The sequence below is a fragment of the Sphaeramia orbicularis genome, chromosome 14 (genome assembly GCF_902148855.1).
Source record: "Sphaeramia orbicularis chromosome 14, fSphaOr1.1, whole genome shotgun sequence".
Taxonomy (NCBI): domain Eukaryota; kingdom Metazoa; phylum Chordata; class Actinopteri; order Kurtiformes; family Apogonidae; genus Sphaeramia; species Sphaeramia orbicularis.
This window is the reverse complement of record NC_043970.1, coordinates 6827179-6847102: the sequence shown is the minus strand read 5'-3', so window position 1 is coordinate 6847102 and position 19924 is coordinate 6827179. Positions and strand designations below refer to the sequence as shown.

General features: G+C 40.5%; 1 protein-coding gene and 2 long non-coding RNA genes across 3 annotated transcripts in view; 1 reads left to right on the top strand and 2 right to left on the bottom strand.

The window, feature by feature from the left end:
* Positions 1-4328: 4328 nt before the first annotated feature.
* LOC115432864 (uncharacterized) lies at positions 4329-5425 on the bottom strand. Its single transcript, XR_003937264.1, has 2 exons — positions 5085-5425; positions 4329-4493 (listed from the first exon to the last, which is right to left on the bottom strand). It is a non-coding gene; the product is annotated as an uncharacterized LOC115432864 (long non-coding RNA).
* Positions 5426-6097: 672 nt separating this feature from the next.
* LOC115432855 (AP-1 complex subunit beta-1-like) overlaps positions 6098-19924 on the bottom strand; it is a 114079-nt gene continuing 100252 nt past the window's right edge. Inside the window, 4 exon segments of the mRNA XM_030153908.1 lie at positions 6098-7946; positions 10311-10465; positions 15557-15601; positions 15604-15642. Of these exon segments, the coding sequence (XP_030009768.1) occupies positions 7872-7946; positions 10311-10465; positions 15557-15601; positions 15604-15642 (314 nt within the window). The 3' untranslated portion in view covers positions 6098-7871.
* Positions 8790-19836, top strand: LOC115432862 (uncharacterized). The gene is made up of 3 exons (XR_003937262.1): positions 8790-9068; positions 13704-13707; positions 19826-19836. It is a non-coding gene; the product is annotated as an uncharacterized LOC115432862 (long non-coding RNA).

Here is a 19924-nt window from a genome sequence, read left to right as displayed (position 1 = left end):
GGCTTAACCACTGCTAGAAAAGCTCACATGATGTCATTCAGTAGCATTCCCTGCACATGCTTGTTTCCTACATTAGGTTCCTTGTTTTTTTTTTTAGCCATTTTTTGTCTCTAAAGAACTTTCAAACATGGTGGCTTTACATAGACACAAAGCATAAGATAAGATAAGATAAGATAAGATAAGATAAGATAAGATAAGATAAGATAAGATAAGATAAGATAAGATAAGATAAGAAAAGACAAGACAAGACTTTATTAATCCCACCATAGGGAAATTTCATAGTTAACAGCAGCAATATACAATACAAGCAGGTGCAGAGAAAAAGCAACAAAGGAGTGAAAAATGAAAAATAAACATAAAAAAAGTAATCTGGTATTTATATAAATATTTATAGAGTGTCTGATGGCTATAGGGAGACAACAAAAATAGTGTCTTTAATAAACACCACAATCTTCATTTGTGGATCAAAATGGTACCAAAATGACTCAAAATTAAAATTTAAACTATTAAACCTCAAAATACATGAGAATCCACATTTCTTGTGTATTTTTATGTAACCCATCCATTTTTAGTTCATAACAGTTTTTGTTTTTTGTTTTTTTTTCCGGGGTGGTGGTGGTAATATTTTGGCTGCGACTGCACTAAAATAAATTGTACCTGGAGATTTTTTTTTTTTTTTGTGCTTTTGCAATATATCATAAATGCATGGGGTGTTCAAAAACTTTTTTCCCACCACTGTACATCTTTAGGTATGGCTCTCTATAGAAGTAACAGAAGATACATTAGAAACTCCACTTATTCTACAACTGACGATTCCCATGTTCAGTTTCTTCCTTGACAGTTCTCCAAACCCTTGGATTATTGGGCAATCCCCAAAAAAGTGTATAATCACCTGTTTTTCCACTTTTTTTTTTTTCAACAAAATGCAACCATATTTTCTTAAACATAAAGAGAAATGATCAGAGTGGTAAAATATCTCATTTCTAGTTTCCAGTCAAATTCTTTTCAGTTGACTATTGATTCCTCAATATATACTCCATTAAAATATTAAATTCTAATTCCCACTTTTCTTTGATGTTCCAGGTGTTTTGAGATATGTTGTCTTTAAGTCTTTTAAAAATGCAAGAGAAATGTGTTTTTGTTTTTTTAGTTGGAACGTCTTTCTCTACCATATTAATAAAATATTCTCTGTTTGGATTTTTTTTTGTTTTTTTTTTTTGACTGTCTCTCTTTCTTTCTGAGTTGTAATATAGTGTCTTATTTTGAAGTACCTGTATAATTCGTTCAATGGGAGTGTAAATTTAGAAATGATTTATATGCCAGCTTACAATAGTAAATATATCCCAACACCAATATTCAATGCAATAAACAGGAAGTGGTCAACAGCAACTTCATTTTGTGTGACTTCAGTAACTTTAGACAGTGAAAAAAAAAATCAACTCAATTTAGACAGATAACAGACTGCCCAACCTTAAGAGGGGTTTGGCCCCACAGGACCCACCAAATATTTCATGCAGTAAAATTGGCAATGCATTCTCATTACCATGTAAAAGTAACTATAAAATATTTCAAATATTCCATGTCCCAAGAGCCAGACTCTGTGTCCAGGGATTGGGTCATCAAGCCCCCTGCCGTCGACTGCCACCTAATCCACATTGCACCCGGCCCCCACGGTTCCATCGGCGGGTGGTGAGTCCACCAGAGGACGGGCCCACGTTGTCCCTTCAGGCCTCTGTATTGGATACCTCCTGGACGCCTCCCTGGGGAGGTGCTCCGGGCATGTCCTGCTGGAAGGAGACCTCGGGGAAGACCTAGGACACGCTGGAGAGACTATGTCTCTTGGCTGGCCTGGGAACGCCTCGGGGTCCCCCCAGAAGAGCTGGAGGAGGTGTCTGGGGAGAGGGAAGTCTGGGCATCCCTGCTTAGACTGTTGCCTCCACGACCCAGCCCCCGGATAAGCAGTAGAAAATGGATGGATGGATATTTCAAACATACAGTGCAGTGGCGATTTCTCATAGACTGCAAGGGAAGCCCGGTTTCCCCTAAAATTATGAAAATTAAATGGTTAAATATGTACGGTTGTGTTGACATTTCATTGACTACAAATGTGTTAGAACACATTCATCTCAAAGATGAGTTCGTTCAGAATCAGCTTTATCACAAATCAACGGATTCGATGTTGTTCACTTCTCATATATTCCTGTTGCGCTGTTTTCTCATACTATCTCTGCTCAGTGCATTTGTCTGTAGACACTGGGCGTCTCTGGGCTTCAATGGGACTGAGTGGAATAGTTTTTTTCATTGCCTCAAAACTGGATGGTAATTGGATAAATACCACGATGCTGTCCCGCCCGTGGACGCCGGGCGTCTCTGGGGGTGAATGGAGCTGTGGGCGGAGCTCGGCCGGGCTGGACGCCAGAATCCCACGTGCTGATTGGAGGATCAGTCGAAAGGCTGAATCCCGTTTGATTGACAGCTAGTTTGAGATCTACTCCTTCACTGACACAGTTCAGTTTAATACCGCCGCACATTCTGCTGTGAAATCAGAGAGAAAACACTACGAAATTACTCGTTCATTTCTTGCACTGTAAATAAAACACACTCATTGTACTTCCTTGTTTCAATTTAACATAATTTCAGTGTTTTCTTGTTTCAGTTCCATAATTTAATCATTTCTTGTTTGAGTTTAATATCGTTTTGTAGATAGTTAAATCAATCAAGCTGTTGGCTAGGTCGGAGTGAAAGGAGCATCTCTTGTTTAAAAAGGCTGAAGTCTTACACCCACAACACAATGGGCCAAGGCAATCTAAGCAGCCTAGCTCTGCTGGACATTGAGAGGACACTGGTCCAGTCTCTGGAAAAGACGCCTACTTGGTACAATAAGGTCACTGACCATTTTCTTAAAAAGGAACGGAGGGCCGAATGTATGTTTAAACAACTTGACAATTTTTTTTTTAATTTTTTTTTTGATGTAAGCCGACAATGAGCTTCCCCTGTCTGAAAGACGAGCAGCCACCACTGATACAGTGTAATGATCAAATGAGACAGGCCAAGGTCATACAAATTTTAGTGAGATTTTAGACACAGTTAAAAAAGTTACAGAACTTTCTGACTTAGAAAGGCACCATCACCACTTGCAAATTGTACCTCATAACAGTGTTTTATTTGGTTTTATACCAGCATCAGTCAATTGCATGTAAAATAATTTATGACTGAACTATACTTTTAGATGTTGCATGGACATTTGGACATTCTGGCATTACATTTGATGGCTCCACTTGGTCTACGGAAATTCTCAGGCATTAAAGCACACACAACAACCTACCTCCACAAAGGGTTGCAGGCACTGTTGGAAAAAGGCCTGGGGGCAAAGCACATCATCCACCTCTCCCAAGTATTGTGCTTGCCAAAGTTCAATCTTGGGCAATAAATGGATGAACTATGGGCCAGTATTCTCTGTTTCATAGAGACATGCCTATACCACCGTGGTAAAGGATTACATTGTGCAGCCAGCTGAACATTTTTTGGTGTTATGTAAGGATAGAAATGAGGATTCTGGGAAACTCCAGGGTGGAGGAGTGTGTCTAATTACCAGTAATAACTGGTGTGATCCAGGGAGCATTTCTGTTTTTTATCACAACCCTTCTCATCAGAGCCAGCTGGCCCATTAGGCAATATATGCAATGCTAAGGGCACCGGGCCTCCAGGCATGCCACAAAATCCGGAAAAATTTCACTTTCAATATAATTACATTAAAAACTAGTTATTACTATTTATTCTTAAAATGGAAAGCAATGCCCAATTAACATTACTACAAATGATAATACCAAATAAGCCCCCCACCCCACCCTTCTCCGGCTTATCAGTACCTGATTGAGTGATGGAGACAAGACCACCTATGTTGAGAGTCAAGACCGAGTCTCTGAAGGGTCGAGACCAAGACTGTTGATTTTCAAATGCACTCGAGACCGAGTCTTTGAGGAAGCAAGACCGAGTCGAGACCAAGACCATAAAAACAAGTCAGTTTTCATAACCATGATTTAAAAACAACCCAGTTAATAATCAGCAGTTAGGCCTATAGACTAAGCTAGACTAGGAATTGTTTATAGGAGCAGTCTTCATTAGATATATAGAAATATCACAACAAATTTGAGATGTGACGTTCGTATACGAGTCAAGTCTTTTGAAATGCTCTTTAAAGTGAACGATGAGAACCGATTTACAATTGCAAGCCGTTCTTTTGAGAGCCGATGTTATATTCAAATTGCCCACACTGTAACGGGCTAAGTACAAAGGCTGAACCCAAAAGCAAGACCACAGAGTACAAGTAAAGTTGAGTATTTTTATTAAACACTAACAGGTGAAAAAAATACAACACGGAGATAATATTAATTCTGTGAAGGCACAGAGTCCAGGGATAGACGTCTGGGCTGCGGGTGGGAATGGCTGACAACCAGCAAGGCCGAGCCGGGAAAATCCCAACGGAATCCCCACTAGGGACAAACAGAGGGAGGTCAAAAAACAAGCCAGGTCATACACAGGGAAGCAATCAATAAAGCAACAGTACATGGGGGACAGACAGAACTCTCGGTCAGTAATCCAGGCGGATGGTCAAAGCACAGGTAACCGGTGGAGGCTGAGGTATTAAAGGGAGTAGGCAGAATCAGAGTCGGGTACATGAACCAGGTCGTAGACGAGCAGGCAGGATAGGCACAGGCAGAAACAGTGGTTGAGGGACGAAAACGGGTCAAAAACGGCAGACAAACAAACAGGATCCAAAAACGCTGGTGAGTGAGCACAACAAGTTGTAGAACACAAACTGGCAACTAGACAGGGGAAGACACAGGGTTTAAATACACAAGAGGGCGGGAAGACAATTGGTCACAGGTGGAACACATCAGGGTGGAGCCAGGTAATCAGGGAAAAGGTGAACACGATCAGGGAGAGGAAGTAAAGACACCAGACAAGACACATGAGGGAAACTTAACAAAATAAAACAGGAAATGACAGACAAAACAGAAAAGACAGACAAATCCAGACACAGTCCGGAAGCCGACATGACACACGCTGCCTTCATGCATTACCTGTGTGCCCATTGAGTCTGAGTTGTCAACGCTGCCTTCATGTAAACAACTGACATCTCCGAGTTTGAGTTTTCCACAGCACACTCCATTCACTTGAATGCAGCTAAATGCGCAGCTTAACTTGACTGGACTAGAGCCACAGTTACAGCTGCGCCAGGGAAGAGGAGATATTAGCGACTGAAAAAAGGGAGATGCAGGGTTATCTGCCATCAGAAACAAAATCCATCTCAGAGTTTAAGATGTTCACCACCAGAACCAAAACCTGGTTAAAGACAAAACACAACTGTTATCATCTGTAAATATTGTGTGTATTGTGTGGGTGAGTGAGTGAACGCCTCATATATAAATGCAACCCCGTTTTTAAATTGTATGGTATGACCATTTTAAATGATATGCAGGGTGGGGAAGCAAAATTTACAATATTTTGAGGCAGGGATTGAAAGACAGTGTATGACCAATTAGTTTATTGAAAATCATGAGAATTTATTTGCCACAAGAAAATTTACATAATAGAAAATGTTTTTATTCTATGTGTCCTCCTCCTTTCTCAATAACTGCCTTCACACGTTTCCTGAAACTTGCGCAAGTGTTCCTCAAATATTCGGGTGACAACTTCTCCCATTCTTCTTTAATAGTATCTTCCAGACTTTCTTGTAATAGTTTTGCTCATAGTCATTCTCTTCTTTACGTTATAAACAGTCTTTATGGACACTCCAGCTATTTTTGAAATCTCCTTTGGTGTGACGAGTGCATTCAGTAAATCACACACTCTTTGACGTTTGCTTTCCTGATTACTCATATGGGCAAAAGTTTCTGAAAAGGTATGGATAATAGTGTTAGGTATGATTATGACATCAATATATGTTTGGTTTCAAAACAATTGACGTAGTGCCTACTGAGAAAAAAACAACTAAATGTTCATTGTAAATTTTGCTTCCCCACCCTGTATATATATACTTGCTGACTCTACTACACTTTTTATCCTGGACTTAAGAACATGCTCTGATGCAGAATAAATTGGGACATTTTATTGATGTGTGATGTGATACAGTGACAGCTTTTGCAGTAACAAATTATTTACAAGGTTACAGCAATTACACCATTTAATTTCCTCAGATGTTATAATTCCCTGAACACATTCTGTTTTGCTGGAAAGTTTTTAATAAACTTTTATTTTTTTAGGAGTTTTCAAGAAAAACTAACAAAATATAGTTCTAGAACCTGTTCTGTCTATATAACAGGAACAGGAGCACAGATTGAGAAAGGATCAAATTTTTAGCAAAGCACATCCACAACTTAAACAAAGACAAGTGTGAACTCATGCGCACATTTCATGATTTACCACTATTAAGTGATAAAAGAGTGATATATTTGTCACAAATAAAAGTAAAACCTTTTTGTGTGAATAGATTGAGACACAGAGGGTTATATCAATGTATATCTTTATTCACAGACTACACAACCTACATCATCACTGGACTACACTGTACTAGGGCAACTCTTGCTTTTGGGAACACAAGGCCTATATAAGGAGCAGGGATTATGCTGACAGTAGATTAATAAAACAGACTTGGCATTTCAATTGGCAACATTGGAATGGACGCCTTGTTCAGTGAATTTGGTTTAGCAGGTGTTTAGACTGGTTCCGTAGCATGTCTGATAAAACAAGAGTTGAACCAAAAGAAAAGGTCAAGCACACAGAAAAGGATAGAAAATTTAATAACAGCCTAAAACCAAGCCTTTTGAAACTAAATGGAAACAGAGGTAGTAGCAACATAAAAAGGAATGACAGTATGGATTTTCAAAGCTAATACAACTATGTTTGCAGTGAGCGGATTTCTAAAGAAAATACACATGTACTGGGTGTTTGCTAGTACTTCAAACCCTCAGTGGCACAGTGGAGTGAACACGAAAAATAAACCCAAATATGCTCATATTTGGTTTCAGTTTTTGAAAAACTTGGAAATGATGACTTTGGCCATTATTTTGTCAAGGTGAGGATATTCAAACCAAAATGGTTCCTGATGGGTTTTGGGGTATGGCTCAAAAATAACAGAAGTAACTATCATCATAGTATGCATTTTTTGGGGGGGTTTATTTGGCGTATATTGTCAGCTAATCATTTAAATGTTTCAATGTTTTATTGTATTACTTCATTTTATTAATGAAGGTGAAAAAATATTCTAACATTGTAATTGTTGTAAATGTTTATAGTTCATTTGCTCCAAATCAGGTTTATGGATATGGATATTTTATTTTTTTATCATTTGTTGCAGCTTTTCAAAAGTTTGCTTCAAACACCCATGACAATGGAAGCATGGTCACTGTAACAAAACCAACATTCTGCTACAAAATGAAACTGACGCAAAACAGTAAGTAAAAAAAAGGCAGTCAACAAGTGCAAGCCAAACAAGACATAAGGAGCAATGGCTTTAATGAAACTGGGTCATTTTTTCCACTCAGGACACTTTGAGCATTTGTCACATCTTTATAACATTAAGACACTACTTAAGGATGGAATGGCACAATTTTACTGGAGGTAGGATCCAAACGGGGGTGTAACCACAGGAATAAACACTTTAAATAGACAAACTAAGGGAATTCATGGATATTTCTGCAATGAGCCAAGATGACATCTGGCCTGCTGCATGTATTATTTGATTTATTTTCCGTTGTTGATTTTTGTTGGATTCCCTTGTTCTGAAAAGTGCAGTAGATGGTAGAAAATCATTAAACACTGCTGTTAGTTTTTCAGGATGAAGCAGATATGCTTGGAAGAGACTGGGCTCAGTTCTTCAGCACAGAGTCATACATCTGGTAGACGTACTGAGAGACTTCAGGGGCCCGACACTTCAGTGACAACTGTGAACACACATGATTACAGCAATATTAACATCTCCCTGAAACAGTCCTGGTTGAGTGACAAAACAACATCAAAATGGGATCACCTTGATAACAATGACCAGCTTTTGACACGTTTACTCAATATAGATTCTTCCAGTTACAATGAAGAACTGTGAAAGCCTTTGCACAATGAATGAATTTTATTATTGTGGTCCTACAGCAACTTTTGCCTACTTTTAGTTTTGGGTGTCATCACATACACAGATGGAAAAAAATAACTCATTGAACTTCCTTTGGTAATAATAAGACTACACTTCTATCAAAGCTGGAACTGAGCTCTGCCTTTTGACCCACATAAATTGAGTGTTAAACAGGTGACACACTAAACGTTCAATTAGAACCAGGGTGTCAAACATACAGCCCCTGGGCCAAAACCAGCCCATCAAAGGGCCCAATCCAGCCCCTGGATGAATTTGCAAAATGCAAAAAAATACACTGAACATATTAACAGTCCAAGGTATCAAATCGCTATAGTTTCAGGGGCCATTTGCAGACCAATATGAGTTCAAGTGTTGTCAGACCAGTAAATAATAATGTAATAACCTATAAATAATGACAGTTCCAAATTTGTCATTTGTTTAGTCTAAAAAGTAAAATTACATGAAAATGTTTACATTTATATTCTATCCTTTCATAAAAAGTGAATAACTTGAACAAATATGAACAACATAAAATGTTTTGTGCCTTTGTAGATCTACTGTGATCTGTAAGTTGTGGTGCACAAGTGTGTCAGTTATAGGATGAGGGATTAAATTGTTAATATTGCATTTATTTTCCTTAAGAAATTCCAGGTTGTTCATGATTGTTCATGTTATTCACATTTTTTAAAGGACACTTTGTAGATATAACATTTTCATCATGTAATTTTACTTTTTCCACTGTTATTATTTTACCAGTCCAGCTCACTGGAGATCATGTTGAGTAATATGTGGCCCCAGAGTTAGAAAAATCAAGTTATACTGATCAGTTTGACTTGGAAAAATGTGCAGGGGTGATTGCAAAAAAAAAAAAAAAAAAAATCTCAAGCCTGAAAATTTTTCTTCAGGTCAGGTCATGAGGAATGGGTCGTTGGTGGACTTAGTAAAGGGGGGTATGGGGGGCATGGGGGGCATGGGGGGCCCTCCCCTGAGAAAATTTTGAAAATGAGAGCATCTAAAGTCTCTTTTCAAGCAATTTCAGGTGGAAAGTACTTGTTTGAGTATTGTGCAAATACAATGCAATTCTGCTCATTATCCATCACTTGATCTGCATTAGGAAGAATGAGCTGAGCTTTCAATGGTGATGTGATAAGGCTTGGTTTGGGCTTTCACTTCCTCATAAATAAGAATGTGATTTTAGTTGTATTGGTTTCGATTCCTGAATTTTTGGTATTGTGACATGCCTACTAGAGACTAGTGATGCGCAGACCCGTGGGTCAGGTTGGGGCTAGTCAAAAAAATTTCACTTTATTTGCGGGGTGGGTCATTGATTGAGCAGAGACAAAAAAATATGTACAGTATCATGTATAAATTCCCTATAGCAGGTTAGAGAGAGATACGCTGCAGTACTTACTTCCCCTTGTCTTTCTATTTATTCTTCATTTCATTTTCAGTTTTACGGCTGTATGGTTTTTGTGTACTAGTCTTGTGGCACAGTGCGGACCGCAACTCCCCCCGCCCCTCTCTCAGGTATCCCACTGATTCGCATCACTACTACAGACATAACACATCATTATCCATTGTCAACCTGCAGGATGTCTTCACCAGTCTTCATCTGCTTGCATTCCATCTCTATGATTGTCACTGCGTACAGTTGGCTGCTCTGAAGTTGTTGGCTCCAAATCAGTTTGTTTGTCTCCACAAGACCCGCCCCCCCCTACTACTGATTGCCTAGTAGCCGAAATTGAACTTCTTGGGAGCGAAAGTCATTGGTTGAGAGTGAGAGGTTTATCAAAGCCCAGGTCGGAGCCCTTGATATTGTACTAGCGCCAATCTTTTTACACGCATGACATATATCCTGCATTTCCCCCCCTTGCTGATCACCATATGCTGGAAATCTGGCATGGTGCTGGAATCATATCACCCCTGAATGTGACAGCATGAAGAGTTTGATACTGAAACCTCTTCATGCTGTCACATTTTTCCAGGTCAAACAGATCAGTATAACTTGATGATTATTCTAAAAAAAAAAAAAAAAAAGGTATTTTTAGTTAGAATAATCATCAAGTTATATTGATTAGTTTGATGAGGAAAATGTGATGGCATTAAGAGGTTTCTTTATCAGAATGTTAAATATCCTTAAAGGCCAGCTCAAAGACAGATGGTAAATAGAGTGATACTGTACCGTGTAGTTGGGGTTGCCGGGCTGAATGCGGAGTTCAGCTAAAATCCAGATGCCATTGGTCAGCTTGAGGGACTGGTAGAGCATATCCTGGCCCTCCACATTTCTCTTGGCAATAGTGTAGATGTTATTATTCTGCAGCTTCCCTGACACTGTGTCTGCAATAAGAGAACCAGAGTCACTTCACTTACTGAACACAGACAGACAACACAATTCAACCTCCTCCTGAGTCTAGTTTTACTGAGTAACACAGGTATTTATCATTACTTCCTGCTTATTCAGAAACACAGAATTTAGGCACCCCTTGAAAAATAACATTATTTGGTAGTGTTTTTAATTGAAATCATCTAAAAAAAAAAAAAAAAAAAATCTGTAGAAGAAAACCTTACTTGTATCCTCATCATAAAATTCAACATTGAAAGAATGCAACATGTACAGCTAAAGTCACTTGCATCAGCATTTCATTAAAAAAAAAAAAAGAGAAAAGAAATGCTGCTTCATCGTGCCTTGCGATTTTCTGAAAACTAACATCACATGTCTGCCTCTCTCCTGTCTTCATCCTCATCACTCACTTATCCATAGAGTTATGATAGTGTTTATTATATAGTTCCATAGATGTTCTAGTTCAGTTATCTGTGCATCAACTGCGTTCATGTGTCCCCTACTTCCCCCCTTCTCCCCCTCACCCCCAATCTCTCTCTATCTCTATCACTCTCTCTTTTCTCCTTCTTTACTCTCTCTTAACCCCAACTGGGCAAGGCAGACAGCCATCCTCCAGGAGTCTGGGTCTGCTTGAGGTTTCTGCCTGTTAAGGGGAAGTTTTCCTTGCCACTGTCACCAGTCACAAGTGTTTGCTCCTGGAGGAGTCTGTCAGGTTTCTGTAAATTGGCTTAGAGTCTGGTTTTCACCAACTCTATATGTAAAAGTGTCATGAGATAACTTCTGTTATGATTGGTGCTATATAATAACATTTGATTTGATTTATGTCTGGTTAAAAAGTTGAAGCTTAAAAAGAGGATGGATTCTACAACAGCAGGATGACCTGAAACATACTTCGAAATCTAGCAGGACCGTACTTCAGGAAACACAAGCTGAAGGTTTTGGAATGTTAACAGTTCTCCAGTTTTAGACACAATTGAACATCTGTGGGTAGGGCTTCAAAGATCTGTGGATGTAGGACAGCCCAAGGATATTGCAGAGCTAGAAGCCTTTTACAAGGAAGAATGGGAGAAAATCCCAAATACAACAACTGATGGATTAAATTTAACAGTTTGCAAAAATGTTTTTGTAAGCTATGATACACTATATTGCCAAAGTATTCACTCACCTGCCTTGACTCACATATGAACTTAAGTGACATCCCATTCTTAATCAATAGGGTTTAAAATGACATAGATCTACCCTATGCAGCTATAACAGGTTCAACTCTTCCGGGAAGGCTTTCCACAAGGTTTAGGAGTGTGTTTATGGGAATTTTTGACCATTCCTCCAGAAGCGCATTTGTGAGGTCACACACTGATGTTGGATGAGAAGGCCTGACTCTCAGTCTCTGCTCTAATTCATCCCAAACGTGTTCTACCAGGTTGAGGTCAGGACTCTGTGCAGGCCAGTCAAGTTCATCCACACCAAACTCTGTCATCCATGTCTTTCTGGACCTTGCTTTGTGCACTGATGCATGCTGGAACAGGAAGGGGCCATCCCCAAACTTTTCCCACAAAGCTGGGAGCATGGAATTGTCCAAAATCTCTTGCTTTAGCATACCAAGAGATTTGGTATTGCTTCAGACTTGGTATTGCATCAGCATATCAATAGATTTTGGACAATTCCATGCTCCCACTTTGTGGGAACAGTTTGGGGATGGCCCCTTCCTGTTCCAACATGACTGTGCGTCAGTGCACAAAGCAAGGTCCATAAAGACGTGGATGACAGGAGTTTTGGTGTGGATGAACTTGACTGGCTTGCACAGAGTCCTGACCTCAACCCGATAGAACACCTTTGGGATGAATTAGAGCAGAGACTGAGAGCCAGGCCTTCTCATCCAACATCAGTGTGTGACCTCACAAATGCGCTTCTGGAGGAATGGTCAAAAATTCCCATAAACACACTCCTAAACTTTGTGGAAAGCCTTCCCAGAAGAGTTGAACCTGTTATAGCTGCAAAGGGTGGACCGACATCATATTACACCCTATTGATTAAGAATGGATGTCACTTAAGTTTATATCGAGTCAAGGCAGATGAGCGAATACTTTTGGCAATATAGTGTATCTGCCAGTGGGGGTCTTGCAGGATGCCCACGCACACAATCACAAAACACACATATTGTACCAGAACTGTAACCTCTAAAGCGGTGTTTTTCAACCTTGGGGTCGGGACCCCATGTGGGGTCACCTGGAATTCAAATGGGGTCGCCTGAAATTTCTAGTAATTGATAAAAATAAAAACTTACCAATAAAAAATAGATGGTGAGTTGAGAGAGACAATGACAATACATAAAAGACATGACAAACTGAAGCTGAAATTGAAGCACTGTGGTACTGTTTATCTTTCAAATGTTCATTGTGGCCGGTTTAAGATGCTGCAGCTCTTTCATAATTCATAGTCTGAGTTGTTTTTTCAGTGTTAATTTGCAGCCCTGTAAACGAAAGCTGGACTGACTGTACATATCCTGACCAAAGAAAATAAAATTCTCATTTGTGCAGTAATCTCACCTGGCTTTTCTGCCTCCATTCATAATAATAAACATTATGGGCCAAATCTACTAAAGGTTTGCATGTATTAAAACGTGTGCAAACTCATTGCACACACAAAAAAATGTACAAACTAATTTACTAACAGTGCACACTAAGGGTTGCGTCTTTCAAAGGTCAAAATAGTGCGTCTGCATCTAGTTAGTACGTTTGCCACAATGAATGTGTAAAATGGGGCGTTTACACGCAATTGTGCATGTGGTGGGAGGAGAAAATGTAAATATATTAATTTAGCACATGCAAAGGGATTTATTAAACCCGAAACCAATTTTGCTCATAGAAACTGTGTGTATATGTAACACGTCTCAAAAGGAGGTGCAGACGGATTGGATGCATAATTGCGCACACATGGAAGTGGTTAGGAGACATCGAAATGATGTAACGAGATGCAGAGAATGCATTTTTCACCCTTGAGTGAACATTTTGGGAGTGACAGAAGAAAAAAGTAATTGAGACGTACATGGTCTCCAAGACTTTGCACCTGTTGTAATTTGCGCAAGCAATTTTAGTAAATCACCTGCAAACCACGGTTTAACCCTACATGCAAAATTCTAGATTGCACAAGCAAATTAGTACATGCAAATTGGAATCTTAGTAGATCTGGCCCTGTATAGCCTAAATGTCATCTAAAATTAATGTTTATTAGTAGCATCGTATAGTAAATTATTACATGATCAAAAACAAATTAATTTTAGAAAAAAAAGTCTCCATTTTGAATGTCTGGGGTCGCTAGAAATTTATGATGTTAAAATGCGGTCACGAGCCAAAAAAGGTTGGGAACTACTGCTCTAGAGGTACCAATACTAATGTACACTAGCTAATATCTACATTCTGTACATACACTCTATAAGGATTGAATGCCACATGAATGGCAGCTTCATTAAACCTGACCAGTTTTAGGATGCACTTGGGCCAATCTACTGACAGGAGTAAAGCTGTGTAATTATGACAACTTGAAGTATCCAAAGTAATGCATGTAACTGGAGGAAAGACAAGACAGAAAGACTGGGATTAGTTGGAAAATGGGAAATTATGTCAGATGGAAACATGGCACTGGTGACAAAACCAACATTCTGTTATAAATTCCAATTGATGCAAAGCAGGAGCTAAAAAAATTCAGTTAACAAGCATAAGCCAAACAGAACATACGAAGCAATAGCTTCAATGAAACTGGGTAATTTTTTCCACTCAGGACACTTTGAGCATCTGTCTTTACAACATTAAGCCACTATTTAAGGATGGAATGACTGTATTTGGAGGTATAAATCCAAATGCGAAGTGTAACCACAGCAATAAACACTTTAAACAGACAAAACAAAGGGAATTCAAGCATGATATTTCTGCACTAAGCCATGCTGACATCTGACCTGCTGCAGATAGTGGGCCAAATCAAGCGAAGGTCAGATCAGTGTCAAAAATTAAAGTTTCACCAATCATTTCTCAAACAGGCTCATTTTTTAGCTTAAGAATTCAATTTTATGAAACTGTTTACACATTTCAGTATCACTTGTAGAAAAAAAAGATATAACTGATTATGTAAAGTTATACTTCTGACATAAATGCACTATAAACTTTAATAACAGTGTTTCTTGCTTGTATAAGTGATATTTTAAGTCTGTGAATCAGTAGGAACTAATTATTCAACAGTAGAAGAATATAGAAAGGTTATGTACAATCAAATTGTTTGTAAAATATGCTCTGCTATTAGCTGTGTATATCACTTCAGTTGTAATATGTATGTTAAATAAAAGTTTATGAGTATATTTAAAGTTCCAGCAAAGTCTTTCATTATGAGTACTGAACAAAGTGACAAACGGCTGTCCACGTGTCACAGTTCCCCCCGTCCCTGTGTCACAACATATTTGTGTTAATGAAAACTTATCATTTAAACATTTTTATCTACTACTGGTCACAAATGTAGTTTAACATTATAGCTAAAGCCCTATGTTTCATTTACTATCAATTTCTTATGAGAACAGCATGTTTTGTACATTTGGGTAAAGTGAAAAAATTTTTTAATTTTGGTGCCAGTGTCACGCAGTAGTAATTTAAGTATTTTCACACAAAAAATGTTACTTCTGTAAACTTAATCATGTGTCATGTGAAAGTTCTTACTGAGACCTATCCATACATGTATAAAAACACAGAAATAAGTTATTTAGTTTTCAACACAGAGCTTATTGAACATGAAGTGTGTCCCGGTGTCATCGCTTGATCTGGCTCTATTACAAAAGTCTGACTTGGCAGGTGACCCGTCAATCAAAGCCCACCATGGCAAAATCAAAGTCTTCATTTCCCTCTAAAGTCTTACTAGTAGAGCAATAATTTAATAAAGGCCAGCACATTTACTAGACAGTCCAAAAAAAGACCACTGTAAAAGTGACCTAAATGCCAAGGTTTGTTAATTCAGTGCAGTGATGACAAGTAGAAACAGAAAACCATTCAGACATTAAGTTCTATCCATTTCTATAAATTTAGAAGATGATCAGAATCAGTACTTACCTGCATTTAGGTGGCACTCTTTTATCTGGTACTGGAGCTCGTTTCATTGGGGATGTCTTTCCAGGTGGCCAGGAACACCTGTCGTTCTGGAATATAAGGACCATACACATGCCTTTAAGAAACTGATGCATGACAACATTTCAGGCACAATCCAAAGACTGTGGGCTTCTTACTAGGCCCTAATGAGCCCAGTGGATTTCAACTTACTTCACCTTAGGACTAGACTGATGCCTCAGCAATTACTATGAATCACAACATCGAATCCCACCTCACACACCATAGGGAATGTCACCCTTCCATGCATTTTTTTTAACACTATGTTGACATTGCATAGTAGACAGCAAGTAATAAATACATTTGAAAGTTAGATACAGGACGTGGAAATTGCTGCTTGGCATTACTGCCTGTCACACCTCCTCCACACCCATGGGTTCAGCCACAGGGTCAGCTGCAGGGTCATCAGCCAGGAACCACCGTTCTCAGATGTTTCGCTCTTGTCCCCTGACAAGATGTGCAAGAGGCTTGCACTGGGAGCGTTACAGAGCGAGCAGGATTCCTTGCTCCCGAACCTCTGGTGAAGGTTTTGAGGGCAGGGAAGTGTGTCATAGGTTGAGCAAATAAAAAAGCTCAGTCTTGCCTGTGGGATCTTCCACAGGTCGGACCAACTGATGCTGCGGCTGACAACTCCCTCCCAGGTTGTCCAGCTTCCTTGCCGGCCCTGTGACAGCCTTGATCTTGTAGCGCTCCTCCTCTGTCCTCGTCACCTCTGCCACCACCATCTCCTTCCTCTCCTTACGACTGGCCTTTGACCAAAATCGTGGCCCTTTTCCCCATCCTAGCCTTGTTCTTCCTTCTTGGACTCTGCCTACGATCTCTCTGTGTTGCAGCCTCCTCACAGCTTGGTCAACGTCAGCTTGGGCACTCCACTTTCGGCCAGTGGGAACCTTGGCATTGGCTTTCCTTACTGTCTGGTTGGTGGACTCTCTCAGCTCAAGCACCAATCTGGCCTTCTCCTGCATGAACCCCAAGCTGATGGACTGCAGTAGCAGCTGCAGGGCATCCTTGCTGAAAAGGCCTGTTTCAGAGAAACACCATGGGAGTCCCAGCCACTTCCTGCTGAATGAGTTGGCTTTCCCATCCATCTTGCCCACGGTGGATAAGGGGACCTCACACATCTTCAGGGGCCACATCAGCCTCCTGTAGAGCATGTACTGATAGCACCAGGTCTTGTACTTTCCAGGGGAGTTGGCTTTGGTCGATTCTTGCCAGACCATCCGTCAGCTGCTTCAGGACAGTTTTCCCCACTTGCTTGTCAGACAGCTCTGCGGTGTACTGCCTCCCCAGACTTTTGATGGGTTGTTTGGATAGGAGAGGAATTCTCTCTCTCCCGACCATGAAGATGGTGTTGTCATTCCTGACTCCCCTTCTGAGTGACAGGCTGCGGGATTAGGAGGGCTTGATCTTCATTCTGGCCCATGACATCAACTAATCCAACCTCTTTAGCAGCTGAGATGTACATGATGCTGTCTGAAGAAGGCTGGTGACATCATCCATGAAGCTTCTCAGTGGGGGTAGCCTCTGGCCAGATGGTAGTTTTATCCCTCCCACTATTTGTTTTGCTCCTATGAGGATCCCTTCAAAGGCTGCCACAAACAAGATTGGGGAGATTGCACACCCCATGGCAATCCCCACCTGAAGCTGCTGCCACCCAGTGGTGAAATCCTGGAGGGCAAAGCACATTTGCAGGTCGCTGAAGTACAGCGCTATCAGGTTCCTGATGCAGAGAGGCATATGGAAGAATTCCAAGGCATAGCTGATCAGCTGGTGTAGAACTGATCCATACGCGTTGGCCGGGTCAAGCCAGACAACGTGCAGGTCAGTCTTCTCCCGCTTGGCCCTCTGGATTTGGTTCCAGATCATCATGGAGTGCTCCACACATCCTGGAAAACCTGGGACTCCTGCCTTCTTTGCAGCTTGTGTCTATATAGCCATTCTCAAGCAGGTAGGTGGTCATCCTTCTGGCTAGCACTGAGAAGATGATTTTTCCTTCCACATTCAGCTGGGCGATGCTCCTGAATTGGCTGATGTTTCTGGAGTTCTCTTCCTTGGGGATGAAGACCGCTACAGCTCTTTGCCACTCCGATGGAATGAGCTGCTTTTTCCAGGGAGTTCTCAGCAGGTACCACAGCAGTTCTAGCACCTTGGGGCAGTTCTTATAGAGCTTGTAGGGGACTCCATTGGGGCCAGGTGCTGATGAGCACCTCGCCTTCTTCACTGCTCGCCTTACTTCACTAAGCTTGGGGGACATGGTGTTGAACTCGGCTGTTGGTAGTGCGGGCACGTACCCTGGTGTTCCCAGTGGGACATCCCTTAGTGGGTTGCTGTACTGCCTCTTGACATGCTGTTCCATTTGCTCCCTAGAGGTTTCGAGCTTCCCAGACTTCTTTTCCTCCAGCAGTTGCCTGGCGCGCTTGAAGGGATCCTTAAAGAAGCTGGCTTGCTCTTTTTTTCTTCCGGCTGCTGCACTTACGGATGCGTTCAGCTCAGCGGAGCTTTGCTAGCCTTGCTTGACCTCCTCCCACAGGGCTTTCAGGCCTTCCCTCTCTGGCTGGGTGGCCTTCCTCCAGATCTTGCGGAGTTGCTGGCGTCTTTGCACAAGCTGGTAGATCTCCTTTTCCTTCCTCCTCCTCTCCCTTGGGGCAGACTTCTCCTTGGGATTATTTCACCTAACCTGTCCTTGCAGCACTGGTATATGATGTCCCTGAACAGGTTGAACATGGCTTCGACGCCTCCTCGCAGTGCTCCCTCTAGCCTCTTGAGTCAGGTCTGTGTCCAATGTATGCCATGGCTCGCTTCGTTTGACTGCCATTTGAGCTCGTTCTTCCTTGCTGGTTTTCTGGTCTTTGCTTGAGGCTCTGTTCCGTGTGAGATGATGGGGACTGGGTCTTGGTGCTTGCGTAGGGGCTCCGCTTCCTCCAAAGGGCTTTCTTTCTCTGTCCCATCTCCGCCTACAGCAACATAGGGTCCGTTGCACTGTGGTTTTCAACCTGGCTCCTGGTCCCTCTTGTCTCACCCGCTTTCCGCAGCGCAAGGTTGCCTGCTGGCCTTTCAAAGCTTATAGAACACTAGAATAATAAGAAAAGAGTAAGTATTTGTGATGTTAGTTTGGTATGGACTATGACATGTAGCGTGGAGCACTTGAATTTCCTCGGATCAATAAAGTATCTATCTAACTATCTATCTATCTATGAGGCCGAATCATGTGAGTGACTGAAAAATATGTGTATATATATCTGATAAAGTAAACTACAAAATCATAATGGACCTACTCACACCCAAAACACATTTACAATGTCATATTAACTTTTAAAAACAATCTTTACATTTTCATATCTGCATTCAGAACACACTACCACACTGTAATGTTACACAGTGAACATCAAAACTGGTGTTACAACTACTGAACCGTGAACATACAAAATATGTAACTATATGTGACTGTTTTCACTTTCAGAAATTGAGAAGCTGTGTTTGTTCTAGTTCTGTTTTGATTCAGATTTAATTTTTACAGTTTAAGACTCTCTTATATCATACAGAACAAGCCTGTATCTGACTGCGGGTCACACCCCATCACCTGGAAATCTGACTTCAGACCATTTCACAGCTGTTTGTCTCTCAGTGATACACAACGGTTGCACACAATTCCACTGATCTACAAGCAGTGATAACAAGCAGACAGGAAACTGTATAACTGCAGAAAAAAAGAGGACTGCTGCAAAGAAACATGACTGCAATAAAACATTTTCAGCAACACCAAACACTGCGCAATCCTTCGTTTATGGGGCTCATTAGAAACTTCAGAATGCTAATTATCAGTTAAAAACATTTTTTCCCTTCATGAATCATTGCCACATTGTTATACTGCTGGTCTTATAGTCTGCATTAGATTACTTTCCAAAGCCTTCAAAGCATGTACCATTTCATCATTATGGAAAACGCTTTGAGTTGAAATGTGTATGTCTTAATTGGAAATGTGATTTTAGAGAAAGTAACAGCCCTAGGGTCTCTGATGAATAAAACTATTTTCTTGAAAGGATCTGATGAAGGAAACAAGATTTGTTTCTTCTAATGCTGTGCAGTTGGGTTTTTAAGGTGAAGACCTCTGTTTTGGTCATATTTAGAGAAGATGCCTGGTAGCTGAGACAGTGTTCAATATAACAAGATGTTTATGTTCTCAAAATTGAATGTCGTTTGTGTAATTATGTTGAGCAGTAATTTGTTGTAATTTGTTGAGCAGTTTGTTATTTCTCAAGCACATTTTAAGTGCATATTGGCAGAACACTAGAAAGGTACAAGACACTCAAATTA